This window comes from Notamacropus eugenii, chromosome 5, assembly GCF_028372415.1.
Source record: "Notamacropus eugenii isolate mMacEug1 chromosome 5, mMacEug1.pri_v2, whole genome shotgun sequence".
NCBI lineage: Eukaryota > Metazoa > Chordata > Mammalia > Diprotodontia > Macropodidae > Notamacropus > Notamacropus eugenii.
In genome coordinates, this window is record NC_092876.1 from 170,017,436 (window position 1) to 170,035,165 (window position 17,730).

The following is a 17,730-nucleotide window of genomic DNA, read 5'->3' on the forward strand; positions in this document are numbered from 1 at the left end:
CTGTTTTATTTTTTTTTGTCTTAGTATGACTAGAATTTAAAATAAAACTGTTTGAATTCCTGCACCTGAGGCTTTTTAAAAATAAAGTTTATGCTAGCATTCTGTTCAAAATTCTCTAATAATTTCTTAAAAGAAAATGATAATGGAGATTCCAACAGTCCACAGAGGATGCCCTCTATATGACTGCCAGAAACAAGTTTTTCTTGACACAGATTTTCTGCAATGGGGAGCCAGTTCTGGTGGCCACACCTCATAAGCCACAATAACATGTAACTCTAACAACAACATTTCTTCTTAGCTGGAAAGCCAGCCATATAAATGACAGCTACTACAGGCAGAAAACACTTTCCAATGGTGAGAAATGTCCTTTGAAGACCTTTCTGTCAGGAATCTCTTCATACTCTATATAGGTGAAAATAGTGCATATGACATCTGTGTAAGGAAATGCAAATCTTCCAATAGCCCTATTTATCATTATAACATTGGAGCTTAATGTACCAGAAGCTATCAGCAGTCCTGGGGTATGGGGTTTCCTGGCTTTGCATGAACTTCTGGGACATTCTTTTAAATAGAGAATCTCTGATTTGAAGGAAATTTGCAGGTTTTTCTGAGATTTGCATAGAACAAAATTGAGCTTTGTCTACCACTTCCATGAGCTTGGACCTGTGGGCCTCAGCACAGTTAGGAGAATTATTACTCTGTAAGTACAATAAATCTATCATTATTTCTTTTAGCTAAAAGTCTTCTCTCCCTCATTTACTTCTCTGGAGCATCTGACCTAGATCAGTGACATCAAATAGATGTGGAGCCATTAATTAATACATGGAGAGAAACCTGCAGGATGTGTATTGACATAGTATCAAATTATAATGTAATCTATGTTTAATTCTGTATCATTTATTTTGTAAAATGTTTCCCACCTACATTTTAATCTGACTCCTGCCACATGGAAGTGTTGCAGGTGACATGTGGTATGTTTGACACCTGGTTTCAGCTCCCCTTTACTCCTATGATGTCCTATTTTGTATTTTGTCAAACTGTTCAGGTGATATTCTTCCACCTCCTCACCCCTCCCTTGCCCCCACAAACAGATAAATTCCTTAAAAGCTAGAACTGTGCTAGTTGTGATTTTTCTATCCTTGAACAATTCCTCAAATCTATTAAGGACTAAATATTTTGGTTAGATTTCATTTTATTTAGATTGAATTGAAAAGCAATTGAAAAAAATAAGGGGGGCCAAAAAGGCTGACCAGAAAAATGAACAAAAGGTGAGTGGAAATGTACATTAGAAATTAAACAACAACAACCTTAATAGTATTTATTCATTCCTCACTATGGACAAGTCACTGCATTAAATGCTTCACAAATACTTTCTGATTTTATCCTTACAGCAAACCTGGGACTTAGGCATAATTCTTATCCCTTTTTAACAGTTGAGAACACTGAGGTAAACAGATTAAGTGACTTACCCAAGGTCACACAGCTGGTCAGTGTGTGAGGTTGGATTTGAATTCACATTTTCCTGACTCTAGGACCAGCACTCTTTCTACTGCACCACTGGCTACCACGATGAATCATATATCTTGCCTAAGAGCAGTTTTTTCAACAATTCATGGGTAAATAGGGAGAGAGAGAGGAACTGTACCTGTGATTTCATTAATATAAATTTCCAGGAGAGGAAATTCTCTCTCTCAATGCAGCTCAACATCTTCTAAGCAACTTAGAGTATTACCAAGAGCACTGACTAGTCAAGTGACTCATTCAGAGTCACACAGCCAGTATGGATTAGAAGTGGAACTTAAGCCCAGGTATTCCTGGTTTCTAGAACAACCAATAGGCCAAATTGAGTGACAAGACCCCTATCAGCAGTGTGGTATAAGAGAAAGAAGCAGCTCAAGAATCAGGGCCCAAGGTGCTTTATCTGTAAAATCAAGGATTTGAATTAGGAGATAGGTGAGGAGCATATTGCATAGAACACTGGTGCCCGAGTCAGGAAGATGAGTTCAGATTCAGCCCAACACTTACATGTTCTGTCACCCTTAGCAAATCATAACTTCTGTGTGCCTCAGGTACCTCATTTGTAAAATGGGGATAATAATAGTGTCTCCCCCCAGAGATGCTGTCATTATAAAATATGATATTTGTAAAATTATTGTAAACTAAAGTGCTATCTGTTCCTGACATATAGCTATCATACACTTAAAAATCCAGAAAAGCAACTACTTACACCAAAGGAAAATTACATACTGATAAGGTGGCTTCACATCTTTCCTACTCCTTGATCCTAAAATGCCAGTAACTCAACTCTTTAATACATGACACTCTGCTATTCATCGTTCATAGAGCTTCTATTTGTGATTAAAACAAAAGTTTACTTGCATAAGAAAGGAAATAAGAGGCTGGGGAGATAGAGGAGAGTGAATGTGAGGAGGGACACGTGAGTAGATCCTGCCCCTTGAGAAGGCAAAATGACCCAGTCCTTTAAAAGGAAAACAGTTGCAGCAAAGACTTTGAGCCTGTCACCAATGACATTCCTACTGTTCATGAGAATACTCTTTTCTCTAGAATTTTCTTCAGTGCAATCTTGACATCTTTATTCCTCAGGCTGTAGATCAGAGGGTTCAGCATGGGGATCACTATGGAATAAAATACTGAGGACACTTTCCCCTGGTCCATGGAGTTGGTAGAAGGCTGCATATACATGAATGCAGTTGATCCAAAGAATAGGGAAACAGCCATCATATGGGAGCTGCAAGTACTGAAGGCTTTAGACCTGCCTGCAGTGGACTGAATGCGAAGGATGCTTATGAGGATGAAAATATAAGAGGTAAGAATAATTAGGGTTGGGACAAAAACATCAATTGAAGTAAAAGTCACAAGTAGTATTTCATTGATGTAGATATTGGAGCATGAAAGTTTCAAGAGGGGAAGTACATCACAAAAGAAATTATTGACAATATTGTCTTTGCAAAAATAAACTCTAAACATGAAACCCGTGTGAACTGTGGAAACAACCACAGCCACTGCACCCACCCCACCCACCAACCTGGAGCACAACTGATCAGACATGATGACTTTATATAGTAGAGGACTACAGATGGCAACATAACGATCATATGCCATCACTGCCAACATATGGCATTCAGCAATTATAAAAATGGTGAAAAAATAGAGCTGAGCCATGCACTCAGGGTAAGAGATGATGTTCTTCTCTGATACAAAGTTCACAAGCATCTTGGGAGTGATGACAGTGGAATGACAGAGGTCAATGAAGGATAGAAAACTGAGAAAATAGTACATGGGGGTGTGAAGATGGGAACTGAGTCTAATTAAGATCATCATTGCTAGATTCCCTACCACAGTGGCCACATAGATCCCTAGGAACAGGAAGAAAAGTGGAACCTGGAGCTCTGGTCGGTTTGTTAAGCCTGCAATGATAAATTCAGTCACTACAGAATGGTTTCTCTTCTCTGGATGATGGACCTGTGGGATTGAAAAAGAAGTAGCACGTTTGATAGCATTTCTACCATTCCTCCCCCCACACATAAAGGAGATTTACACAGAATGAATAACTCTAAATCCTGGAGTCCTGGACTGTGAGGTCTTAGGGGACTATGGCCACTGTACCTGGTCAATGAGCATGTCTTAACATTACCATGATGGGACATGTGAACAGAAGTGCTGGAAAAGAATTATACACAACCCTTACTTGTTCTACCCAAAGGAAAAATACATTATTGATATACACAGTTGAATCCACTGACAATGAGAGCTCAAGGATGAAAGAAAGGGATGACTTCTAGCTCTCTCTTTGTCCACTCATTAGGGTCCTCATCTACTAGTCCTTGTTCACATTTCTGAAACTCTACACAGAAGCAACCTCTGTTGAACATTAAAGATGAATGGTCTCTATCAGGATGGGAACCATGGCTTCAGTCCCTTTTTCAAAGGAAAGAAATTAGATTCTTAAGGAGAGTCAATTGATATCTAAAGTCATTCAATGAAAATGTCTTCTCTGTTGAAGCAGTTATCCAATGGCCTGGGGGACTGAAGCCTTTATGATTCCCAGTATCTCTGGATAGGTCTCTCTTCCCCACCACTGCATTTCTAGATCTATGCTACTTGAGGTTAGCCAATAAACACAAGGAAGTGAGATTTCATCAAGAAATGGGCTCCCATATAGGAGAATTTGATAGAAAGAAATCAGGGCAATTAAATTAAGGCACTCACATTCCATTGTTGGTTTTCCATTGAAAGAATCTTTGGAATATGTAGCAATGAGTCAGGAACGATAATCTTCATAGACGCATTTTTTTCCTTTTGTTCTGTTGCAATGCAAGCATGGTTTTGATTTCTAGCAGTTCCAAGAGATGAATTTTTTACTATTATTTTAATTCAATGGTTCTCTCTAACATTATGATAGAAAATATCACTCCTCAATCTCACTGTAACTCTGGGTTGATGGTGTATTAGAGTTTTGTGATTCATAGATTGTTTCTAGGGATCTTATTAGAAACTCATAGAATTTGCTCAATGTTTTATCTCATCAGGGATGCAGGCTCTTTGGGGAATAAATCATTGTTGTTTTCCATCTTGTTCCACAGCCATCCTTCCTCCCATCACCCAACAGCTCACCCTTAACCAGGGAGCTCAATTAGCAACTTGGATATTTAATAGTTTTCTTTATGTATGAGTCTTTTTCTCATATTCTCTTCAGTTCTGGAGGTGAGAGCCAAACAGATTAGATACCAGAATGAGTTTATAACTCTCTACTTCCTAGAAGTATAACTTTTCTAGAAATTTTGAAATGATGAAAATTTTTTAAAAATTCTAATTTTCTCTTTTGGGGAGAAATGAAACTGAGGAAAATGGATACATTTGTTATACATTGTTTAATCTCTTTTTACAAATGTAAAGTCAGTGTCAATTTCAACAAATAAACCATTCGTTTACATCTTAGGTTGCTCGCAAAGTATTCAGAATTTTCTTTATTATATCTTTGATTTCATTGACATGAGGAGCTTCAAGCAGGATAACAGCCTTTATCTTATAATAAAGAACTTGTTCTGCAACCTTCCCAACTGGACCTCCAGTTCATGACCCTGTGCCTCACTAAATGAAGAGCCCCTAAAAAGATTCATTTTCACACACTCAACTTCCCATTTTCTTGCTATGCTGTAGAGGAGAAATGCCACATATAGGACTGCAATACTCCTTAGTGCACAGGGACTAGATTAAAATGTAATTTGGAAATATTTTACAAAATCAATAAAAAATACAATAGAACATAAAAATGCTGCTATGTGGTTTTCTAAGTCAATATGCAGCCCACAGGCATTCTTTTGAATAGTTTAGTGGTCTTTATTTCTATTTGAAGATGATGACACTGCTATAAAGGGCTACCACTCTTGACATGGTTCCTCCTAGCTGGACTTCCAGCCCCCACCTTGGGTCCATGCTGATTGATGACAGTTCACTACATTTACCTGACTTCCAATATCAAAAAATGCCATCTTCCTACCATGCCATTGTGCCCACAAACACTCCTTTAAACCCTGATGTCTACATTTACTATGGGAACAGAAATCAAATCAACATTACCACTGCTTCTGGAAAAGGTGGTTCATTTGAGCCCTCTGCCTCCACTCACCATATCTTTTATTTCCCAAGATGAAATTCCTTTACTGGGCACTACTCCCCCAAAAGTATTGCATCCTGAATTGAATGTAACTTCTTTGAGGACAAGGACTTTCTTTCTCTATCTGTCCGTCTCTATATCTCTCTCATATATATGTGTTTGTGTGTGTGTTGTGTGTGAGTTTTCATTCATTCTAAATTTAGGGAATTTCTGATACACTGAGAGGTTAAGTAACTTGCCCAAGAACACATAGTCTGATGTATGCTGGAGTCAAAACTTCAACCCCAGGTTCCAGACTCTGAGATCAGCTCTCTGTCCTTTATATCATGCTGGTAGTTGTGTTTGGTATGCTACTTTTTTAAAGTATTTAAATCAAATGATAATTAAAAGTTAAAATGTTGTGATTGAACGATATAGAAACGTACAATTTATGATATAATTTATCTTTGAATGTTTTTTAAACAAATGGCTCTGCATCTTTAAGGAATCTAACTCTGTCAAGTGCTCATTGAAGCCTTCAGAAGACCTGGGTTCCAGTGGCATACCTGAAAATTAATACATTTAAATCTTTGAGGAAGTCCCCTGGCCTTTCTGGATCCCTATTACTCATCTGCAATAAAAAACGAGTTGGATTAGAGAGCTCTGAAGGACATTTTTCAACCTTTATAGCCATGATCCTAAAATTTTCTGATCTTTGAAACTTTTTTCCTAATTACTTAGGAGAAGTAAACAAATATTTGAGAACAGAAAATACCACTATGAAGATAAAAGAAGAAAAAAGGTATTGGACTCTTTTCTGTTCTCCCTATCCCCAAGTAGCTACAGAAAAAAAAGTTAAGGGAAAACATCTTTAGCAAATTTATAGATTTTCTTTTTTATAGTGGTCAAAGAAGACACCCTGTCTAAACATGTGACCTGATTATAGGCAAGTACATGGAGAGAAAGACTATGATTAAACTTTAAATTTTACATGTGTAGCAGAGGCCAGCAGCATCCAGCACCCTCCAATTGACTACTTTTTGTGCACATAACACATATAGGTTGTAACTGCTTGCTTCCAGATACTACACTGAAGATAAGAGATGTTTAATTCTGGTCATTCACATGGTCTTACAATGAGAGGTGACAAAGAACCCCTTAAATGTCTGCTCAACTGGAAGGGCTGATGACCTTTAAAAAGAAGAGAGAACTTTGTTCTGAAGTTTCTTGATTGTTATCTCTCTAGATGTTGGGATTCCACTGAAGGATGGAGGAGGATGGCTTTTCTCTCCCTAATATCATGATGATTCTGCTGCCACAGCCCATGCGATGTGTGGACTCAATTAGTTTGCCTTGTGCACAGGGTCCAGGGTGGCCTTTGAACTTTTATGTTTATTTTCTCCTGATCTTAGATGTATGGGTACTCTGAGATAGACTTTCCCTGAAGTCCTAGCATGTTAAAAAAAATCTGGAGGTGTCATTAAATGTTCCACTTACAGAGTCAAATGGCTGTTACAATAGTGCCCACCACTGGCAACAGTGACTGATTGCAAAGGAAGCATCTACTTTGGAAAGAGAAGTCAATAACTTAGTGGTTGATCAGAAAGGGTCTAATAAAGAGGTAAAATTAAAATACTTAATAAGCAGTTTTTTATAATTGTTGTATGAACTCAACCCTTTAAATATTATCATCTCAACTGGTTGCAGCCAGTTACAAATTCTTACTGAATCAAAGTTGACACCATGAAGAGTGCTATTTATCACTATGATTTTTCCATAGGTAGCATTCTTTCTGTCAGTATAGAATAAACAACCTTCCCATATATAATTTATAGCATACATTGCGTATCATTTTTCTTTATGCTTTTTGAGGAAACCTTTATTCTTCTGAGTCATAACCGTTGCTATAATCATCTTCTTTTTCCAGGGATGGAGTTTAATGAATCAATGAATAATGTATACAAAGGGAATTTGATTCCTTTACTTAGAGGAAGGCTCCAGGAGTAATTAACTGGTCTAGCACTATACAACTTGGCCAGGGAAAGTGAGGGGCAAATACCTTAGTCCAATATTCTTAGCACTGATGATTCCTTATTAAACATGATCATATGGAAAGTGAGTCATTTGTTCATGAACTTGCTATGAATTAAAATTATTTTTTCATGTGATTGCATCTACTCTTATATCCCCCATTTATCACTTTATGATAATTAAGTAAGCAAAAAATATTTATTCAAGTTGAATTATGCACTCATAAAAGACCTAAGAGATATACAATCTAGTCTCTGTCAAAGAGAAGAATGAAAACTATTAAAGAGATAAGGCTAATAAATAATCAAGAAAGCAAAACATCACAAAATTATGTCCTATTTCAAGTACTAGAAAGTGTAAGAAACTTAACATAAGCTGGAGAATGAACCTTACTTTCGTCAGAATTGGCTTAAAGAGGGAATAATATAAACATTCAGTTGGATATAGAAATTGATCTTTTCCTACAGGAAATTAGGAAGGTAAGAGCATAAGAGAAGGGGAGGACTGATAGAAGGGAAGGTTGATTGGGGTTGTAAAAGAGAGAAGAAAAACACTTTGGAGGATGGACAGGGTGAAAGGAGAGAGAGAGAGTAGGATAAATAGGGGACAGAGTGAAATTTACAGTAATCATAACTGTGAATAAATTTTTACAGCAGTTTATTCAAATAAAGACCTAATTTCTCAAATATGTGGAGAACTGAGTCAAATGTATACAAAAAGATAATTTGATAATTGTTCAAAATATATGAACAGGCATTTAAAGTAATAAAAGTAATAAAAAACTTTTTGTAGTCTTATGAAAAACTACTCTAAATCACAATTGGTTAAAGAAGTGCAGATTGAAACAACTCCGAAATACAACTCCATACCTATCAAATTGGCAAATGTGACAGAAGAGGAGAATGGTGAATGTTGGAGTGGATTTGGGAAAATTGAGACACTAATGCACTGTTGGTGAAGTTGTACATGGATTCAATCAATCTGGAGAGCAATTAAGAACCATGACCAAAGGACTATATAATCATATGTACCCTTTGACCAAGTAATACTACTTCTATATTTTTATCTGAAATAGGTTTTTTTAAAAGGTAAAGGATTAATACATACAAAAAAATTCTTTTCAAGTTTCCAATTTATCCTGTTTATTTATTTATTTTTAGTTTTCAACATTCATTTCCACAAGATTTTGAATTTCAAATTTTCTCCCCATCTCTCCCCTCCTTCCACCCCAAATCACTGTGCATTCTGATTACCTTTTAACCCAATCTCCCTCTTCTCTATCACAACCTTCCCTTTCCTTTCTCCATCTTCTCTCTTGTAGGGCAAGATAGATTTCTATACCTCATTACCTGTATTTCTTATTTTCCAGTTATAAGCAAAAACAACCCTCAACATTTGTTCCTAAAACTTTGAGTTCCTGCTTCTGTACCTTCCTCCCTCCCCACTCATCCCCACTGAGAAGGCAAGCTATTCAATATAGGCTATATAGGTGTAGTTTTGCTAAAAACTTCCACAGTAGTCATATTGTGAAAGATACTATATTTCCCTCCATCATATCTTGCCCCCCATTTATTCTCTTCTCTCTTTTGACCTTATCTCTTCCCAGAAGTATTTACTTCTAATTACCCCCTTCTCTCATTTGCCCTACCTTCTATCATGTCCCCCACACCCAACTTCTCCCCTTCTCCCCACTTTCTTGTAGTATAAGATAAATTTTCATACTAAACTGAGTATGCATGTTATTCCCTTCTTAAACCAAATATGATGACAGTAAGCTTCACTTTTTTCCTCTCACCTCCCCATTTTGCTCCATTGAAAAAGCTTTTTCTTGCCTTTCTTATAAGAGATAATTTATCCCATCCCATTCCTTTCTCCTCTTAATAAATTCCTCTCTCACCTCTCAATTTTATTTATTTAGATACCATCCTTTCCTATTCATCTCACCCTCTGCCTGTGTGTGTGTGTGTGTGTGTGTGTGTGTGCGTGTATGTGTATAATCCCTCCAACAATCCAAATACTGAGAAAAGTTTCATGAGTTATAAATATTATCTTTCCATATAGGAATGTAAACATTTCAGCTTTAGAAAGTCCTTCACAATTTCTCTTTCCTGTTTACTTGTTGATGTTTCTCTTGATTCTTGTGTTTGAAAATCATATTTTCTATTCAGCTCTGGTCTTTTCATCAAGAATGCTTGAAAGTCTTCTGTTTTATTGAATGACCATTTTTTTCCCCTGAAGCATTATACTCAGTTTTGCTGGGTAGGTGATTATTGGTTTTAGTCTTAGTTCCTTTGACTTCTGAAATATCATATTGCAAGTGCTTTGATCCCTTAGTGTAGAAGTTGGTAGATCTAGAGTTATCCTGATTGTATTTCCACAATCTCTAATTGTTTCTTTCTGATTGCTTGCAATATTTTCTCCTTGACCTGGGAACTCTGGAATTTGGCTACAATATTCCTAGGAATTTTTTTTCAGATCTTTTTCAGGAAGCGATCAATGAATTCTTTCAATATTTATTTTGCCTTCTGGTTCTAGAATATCAGGGCAGATTTCCTTAATAATTTCATGAAAGATGATGTCTAGGCTCTTTCTTTGATCATGGCTTTTAAGTAGTCCCATAATTTTTAAATTGTCTCTCCTGGATCTATTTTCTAAGTCACTTGTTTTTCCAATGAGATATTTCACATTGTCCTCTTTTTTTCATTCTGTTGGTTTTGTTTTGTAATTTCCTGGTTTCTCATAAAGTCATTAGCTTTCATCTGTTCCATTCTAATTTTTAAAGAACTATTTTCTTCAGTGAGATTTTGGACCTCCCTTTCCATTTGGTTAATTCTGCTCTTTAAAGCATTCTTCTCCTCTTTGGCTTTTGTACTTATTTTGCCAACTGAGTTAGTCTATTTTTAAAGGTGTTAATTTCTTCAGCATTTTTTGGGTCTCCTGTAGCAAGCTGTTGACTTGCTTTTCATGATTTTCTTGCTTCACTCTCATTTTTCTTCTCAATTTTTCCTCCATCTCTCTTACTTGAGTTTTCAAATCTTTTTGAGCTCTTCCATGGCCTGAGCTCATTGCATGTTTATTTTGGAGGTTTTGGATGCAGAAGACTTGACTTTTAGGTCTTCCTCTGATGGTATGCATTGTTTGTACTCATCCAACAGTATGGAAGAAAATACCTGCTCACCAAGAAAGTAACCTTCTATTGTCTTATTCTTTTCCCCTTTCTTGGTCATTTCCCCAGCCAGTTAATTGACTTTTGAGTTCTTTGTCAAGGGGAAGGTATAATCTAGCAATTTGTAAATTCTCAATTCCTCCAGGATGGCACAATTAAGGGAGAGGAGTTTATTCCTCTTTTGGCCTGCATTCTGGACTGTGAGCAGGATTCTGTCTCAGAGCCTTCACCAGCTCCACCATGCTAGCCAGCACTCCTCCTCATCCCAGGGCTTTCACTCAGGACTGAGATCCAGATCAGCTGCTCAATTTCCCCAGGGGCTTTAGGCCAGGGCTCCAACAGTGGAAGCTGCTGCTACCTGCTTCCACATTCCCTTCTCACCCAAGTGAAAGAATTTTTTCACTGACCTTTGAAACTGTCTTTGGCATTTGTGAGTTAAGGAGTTTGAGACCCTCCACTACTGCTGGTGGTGCCTTGAAGACTGCTCCAATCCTGTCCTTGCCATGGCCCATGTTGTGCTGTGCTCCACTCCATGCCCTGCGCTATTGACCTTTCCTGTTGGCCTTCCAGGCTGCCCTGGGTTGAAAATTTCTGTCACCTTGTCGTTTTGTGGCTTCTGCTGCTCTAGAATTTGTTGAGTCATTTTTTACAGGTATCGTACAGGTTGTGGGAGGAGAGCTTTTAGAGGTGAATCTTTCTACTCCACTATCTTGGCTCCACCACGCAAATATTCACACAAAAAATATTTAAAGGAGTTCCTTTAATTTTGTCAAAGAATGGAAATTGAAGAAATACTTGGATAAATTGTTGAATATAATTATGATGAAACACTATTTTGCTGTAAGAAATGATGAGCAGAATGTTCTCAGAAAAACCTGGGAAGACACATATGAACTGATCAGAAGTGAAATGAGAAGAATAAGAACAGTGTACATAGTAACAGCAATACTCTATGATGATCAACAGTAAATAACTTAAATGTTCACAGAAATACAATGATCCAAGACAGTTTAAAGGACTTATGATGAAAAATGCTCTCCATCTCCAGAGAAAGAGCTAATGTACTCCACATGCTTATCAAAGCAGATTTTTCTTTACATTCTTTATTTTTCTTTTTGCTTTGTTTTTTTTTGTCTGTTTCCTTTCACAATTTGACTAAAGCAGAAATATGTTTTCTTGAGTGCACATATATAACCTATATAAAATTTCTTACCTTCTAAAGGAGGGGGAATGGAGAGAAGGAGGGAGAGAATTTGAGACCCAAAATTCTTAAGAATGTTAAAAATTATTTTTACTTCAGAATGGGGGAAAAGTAAAATATTAAAACTTAAAAAGCAATTGATATTTAATATTTGATTCATAATTTAAATATTGTACTTACTAGTGGTAATACAAAATTTAAAGTAATCTAGATTGTTTCCTTCCCAGATTCACAAGAAAATTTTGTCACATGAAGTTCATTGAACTGATAGGTATGAAATTTTATTATTTTTCTCTTTGGAGCACAGAGGTAGCAGCGAGGTGGTGGGGGTTGGTGATTGGAATGGACTTCTCTGCAGAGATGAAGAGATGATGCATTCTAAATATAAAATTTAAAGTCCAACCAAATACAGAAAAAAATATTATGGGACACTTAATTTACCCTCTTATGTGAAGGTAGAATTCAATTTGATTTTAGTCACATAATACTTAGACATAACATTCTTTCTAATCCCACTACAGTTTCTAGGGACCAACTCACAAGCATGATTAATTTCCTTCATTTTGTACTTTATTTCAAGGTATTCTGATTTTCTAACATCTGGCAAAGAAACAAAAACCAGAGAAATAGAGGAATTGTTTTTACCTGCCAGGGGACTGAATGACAGCACAAGTATAAGCACACTGAAATGCACACACATATATATGTGCATTTTTACATTGAGACACAAGAATACAGAGAAACCTTCCCATACAGAGAAAATTGGATTTGGAGATTCTTAATCTGAGGTCAGTGACCTTGGGTTTTTTATATCTTGATAAATTTGTTTTAATATCAGTGCTTCCCTTGATAATGTTATGTATTTTATTTTATGTGCATAATAGCATTACTCTGAGTAAATTCACAGGCTTCACCAGATTGCAGAAAGAGTCCAAGGCACACATGCACAAAAGAAAAATAACCCCTCTTTTAAATGGTAATATTTTGTTCATATAAAGAGATCTCAGAAGTAGACAATAAAGCAAAAAACTTTCATTAGGTAACTACTTATATGCAAGGCATAATGCTAAGTGTTGGGGATAGAATATCATTAGTAGACAATTCCTGTCTTTAAGGAATTTACTTTCTTATTGTGGAACATGAGATGTTCACAGATATGTAAATACAAGAAATATACAAAATAAAAACAGAGTGATATAGGGGTAGAACGACTCCTAAATAATGGAATCCAAAAAGACATCTTATATGAATTGACACTTGAATCTTAAAAGAATATAAGGATTCCTTGCCATCTGGCAGCTGTGTCAGTTCCAGTTCACAGTTCCAGATCATAGAACCAGCACAGATAGGAAGGGCTATTACTGAAAGCAGGGGCCTAACTAAGTGCTGAGTGTGAAATGAATTGTAGAAACTCAATTGTGTAACTCTAAGCACAGGAGCAGAGTGGTGACTTATTTCTAACCTTTAGCTTAGCATACAAGACTGTGGTGTAAAAGTCATGGCAAGAGTCCAAGGGGAACAAGAGATTCAGTAACTCTGAATCTATAGAACCTCCCAAAAGACTAACAGTGATTGAATTCAGCAAAATCTATGAAATAATTGCACATAAATCAAAAGACCCACAGCTGATTCAGGAACTTGCAGAACTCAGAAAAAGAGGGCATTGCATGCCCTCTGCTCACATCACACCACCTCAGAATTACTGAAAACTTGTAGGAACACAAACTGAGTTGTGAAAGCAGCCAAACCTTATACTGGATATTTCCACCATACACACACACACACGCAAGTACACACACACACACACACACACACACACACACACAAACACATGCCATCTTGGGGCCACATGTAATGTTAATGGAATAGGGAGATCTTCCACCTTCATTAATAGGCATATGTGACCTGCTTTTAGCTCTGGCCCAACTTACAGCTGAGATACAGTCAGTCACATGGAGCTTGAGTCACATGGAGCCCATTGTGGGAGGAGCTTGCCCATCAAAATTTTAACTGAAATAGAATGTTGGGGAGAGAGAAGTAAGCATCAGTGGATAGAAGGAGAAATTTTGCCCAGGGGGACTTGTTTGTGGGGAAGCCTAACAGAAAGAATGCTTAAGATGTCAGGTCTCTCTGGATTGGTGATAAGTACCTTGCTAAATCTTATGTCCTGGTATCCTAATAGTGATGTTCTAAATAAACAGTTTGGTGTTGCCTTTTAGGAAGGGAGTTTATTATATTTTATGAATCTACCCTGGAAATACATATGCATATTCCTAGCAGCTGGTATGGGTATCACATTGGCTTTACATTTGGGGAAGAAGATGGATTGCAAAATGTAAAACCCCTACTTAAAGACAGGCAGGTTCTAGGGAAGGAAATAGGTATCCTTGGATGGGAAGATTTACCTTATACTTCCCTGGTGAGAGGATGGGCTAAAAGCACAAGACTTTGTAAAAACTGGGAGCTAAGGCTACAGAAGGGAGAAGCCTAAAATTTAGAAAGATGTTTGACAAGAATACCAACAGAACTGACAAAAGAAAAGGCCAGGTTTAATGTTAAGAGAATTTGAAGATCTTCCCTGCCCCTTAATAGGCCCATGTGACCTGCTTTGAATTCTGGTCCATCCCACAGCATGAGTACCATGGAGCTAGTGGTGGGAGGAGCTTGATGAATGGGTGGAGCAAGAAGGGTGCTGCTGAGAGAGAGTGAGGAAGAGCTGGGAGAGTGAGGCAGAACTGAACGAGAGAACAGGTAGAGCAGAGCAGAGCAGAGCAGAGGGAGTGATTTCGCTGAAAGAATTGTTTCTGGAGAGGTCTAATAGAGGGAAGGCCTGGAAATGGCAGTACTCCCTTGGCTGGTAATGTGTAAAAACTTGCTTGTTACCACAGTGGAATTGGCTTTTGGGTATCTGAATAAATATCTTGGTTTTGTCTTTGAGGAAGAGAGTTTATATTTAGCGAATTGACCCTAGAAATACACGTGCATATCCATAGCGGCTGTTGTGGGCATCCCATTGGCATTACACAGGGGTATGTAGAAGAAGATGGGTATTTTTAACAAGATATCATAATATATGGAAAATTAGAAACAAATTTCTGGAGGAAAAGGATCAGCTAAAAAAGGAGTTAGCTGACATGAAAAAGGAATTAGTTGCATGACAAGCTTTCTAAGCTAGTGTCAGAATTTTCTTTTAGAAGAGCAAGCTAGAAAGTATTAGGTGGTAACAGAAAAGACAATTGTGAGAATGACTCAGAAAAAGAAAAGGTAACAAGAGGATGGTGATGCAGCCCTCGCATCTGTGGGGCTTGATAGGGACCCAGACTCTTGGGAAGAAGAAGAGGGGAAAAAGATGAAGCAAATACAGACGAGGAGGTTTCTAGAAATGTGGACCCACATCCAATATTACAAAGGAAGCAGGAAAACGAGGGGGCTTTTGGTGTGTTTATGAAAGTAACTGGGGATTTTATTCACTATGAGGTTACATACATATTAAGTTGATTCACCCCAAAAATGGGAGAATTGTTAGTATCTTGGATGATGAGACTTAGTGACAAAGGGACCAGAGGACTATGGGTAAATAACTGAGATTGTTTGATAAATTGTTTGAAATTTATAGGTATTAGTCAGAATCCCTTTATATAACTTTTATACAATCTTTTAGACATTACCATATTCAAGGACGTAACAATGGAACTAATATGTTAACTTTAGCTCCAGAGGGATGCAGTAAATAGTATCCAATTGACTCTATGTGGCCTAGTGGAGCTAGACCTTGTTATAGAGACTATATAAGTAAGTGAAAGGAAGAGGTAATGAAAATGGCAGTAATGTTGGCAGATGCAGACGTGTATCACAGCACTCCCTAAATATTTCCTCATAGAAATACAATAGTGAAGACTGCTCCTCTTGCTTATAAACACATAATTCTGACTCTATCAATTGTGGAAATAGGGTGCTGGATAAGATTTCACAGTTAGATGATGTAGGAGAATGGGGAATATATAATTTTCCTCAGGACAGAAGAGGAAATAGTCAGCAGATTCAAAGTCAGAATAGATTAACAGGGAGAGAAATGTTTACTGCTTTATTGAGAGCAAGAATAGATTATTGAAGGATAGACAATATTCTAACTAATTAACTATAGAAGATGTATCGGGAATTATTAGATGGAATAGGAAAGTAAAAACTCTTCCTATAAATCCTCCTGAATCACTGCATCCAGTTTTGTCACCTACAAGGAGAATAGGAAATTGGCCAAGTCCCATTTCAGACTAAAGAAGTACACAGCATTATAAACCTCAGTGGTGCCAATGTGATATTCACAGCACCTCCTATGACCATGAATATTCTGGCACAGTTCTGAACAGTGAAATACAATAGATTCTCCACATGGAAGACAGAACCAAAATATTTATTCAGACACCAGAAAGCCAAATCCATCACAGTAACAAAAATCTATACACAATAACAATGCAGGGAATACCACCATCCCTAAGCCTTTCCCCTGCTAGGCATTCCACAAATCAGTTCCATTACAGAAATCATAAGCAGGACCCCTTAAATAACATCTCAAACAAGTTCTTTCACTCATGCTAGCCAGCTGGCTGCATACTGTCATCCTTCCTAGCTCTGCCTAGACTCTGACCATCTTCCTCTCAACTTTATTCTAGCTCCCCCTCCTCCTATTCCAGTTTTCCTGTTCCACCCATTCAGCACATTCCTCCCACCACAGGCTCCATGCAACTCAGATTCATGTCACTCAGACTCCCATGTGACCCAGAGAGGTCACATGGGATTAACGAAAGGGAAAGATCTTCCCATTTAAATTACTATTACAACCCCGTATAGTTTAACCATACACTGGAAAAATGGATCAACTACTATAGCTAGGGCATTAATAGATACTGGGAGAGAAACCTCTTATATATATGGAAACCCTGACAAATATGGTAAGCTCTATTATCATCACTGGACTAGGAGGGGCTGAAATACCAGACAAACAATTTAAACTAATGAAAATTGTACAATTACCTCAGAAAGAATATACAGCATTAATTGTACCTGTTCCTGAATACATTTTTGGAATAGCTACATTGAAAGGTATGACTTTAAATTTGCTTGAAGGGAGATATCAATTTGTAGTAAGGAAGACAGGAATTAATACAGTTCAAGTGGGTAAAATGCAAATGGACCCAGTCACCTTACTTGAAACTTCTGAATTACTGTAAAGTAGTATTGCATGCCAGGTTGGCAAGATGAAATTTTCAATACTATAAAGGAATATGTTGAGGCAGGAGTGTTAGGACCTACAACGTCTCAATGAAATAATCCTGTCTGGCCAGTTGGAAAGCCAGATGAGACACGGAGAATGATAGTGGATTCTAACAATTGAATAAAATGACTCCTTGCTTGTATGCTGTGGTTACAGATACTGTTTCCTGAATAGAAAGGATCCAGAAATATGATGGGACTTGGTATGCAGTTATTGATTTAGCTAATGTTTTCTTTATTAACCCGAAAGATTCTAAACAATGGGACCAGTTTGCTTTCACTTGACAGGGAAGACAACATATTTTCACCAGATTGCCACAAGGATATCTGCAAATTAGAAAAGAGCAAACAAATAAGGTTTGAAATATTGAGTATTGGACTGTAGGACAAGATGTTCTGGAACTGTATCCAGGAACACTTGGTTCAGCTGGATATGATTTACAT

The 17,730-nt window shown here is 37.3% G+C and overlaps 1 protein-coding gene across 1 annotated transcript; it reads right to left on the reverse strand.

Annotated features, from left to right (window-relative positions):
• Positions 1-2,541: 2,541 nt before the first annotated feature.
• On the reverse strand, positions 2,542-3,465 carry LOC140508984 (olfactory receptor 8G1-like). Its single transcript, XM_072616900.1, has one exon. It carries the CDS (start codon positions 3,340-3,342, stop codon positions 2,542-2,544), a length of 801 nt encoding a protein of 266 aa, XP_072473001.1. The 5' UTR covers positions 3,343-3,465.
• Positions 3,466-17,730: the final 14,265 nt, after the last annotated feature.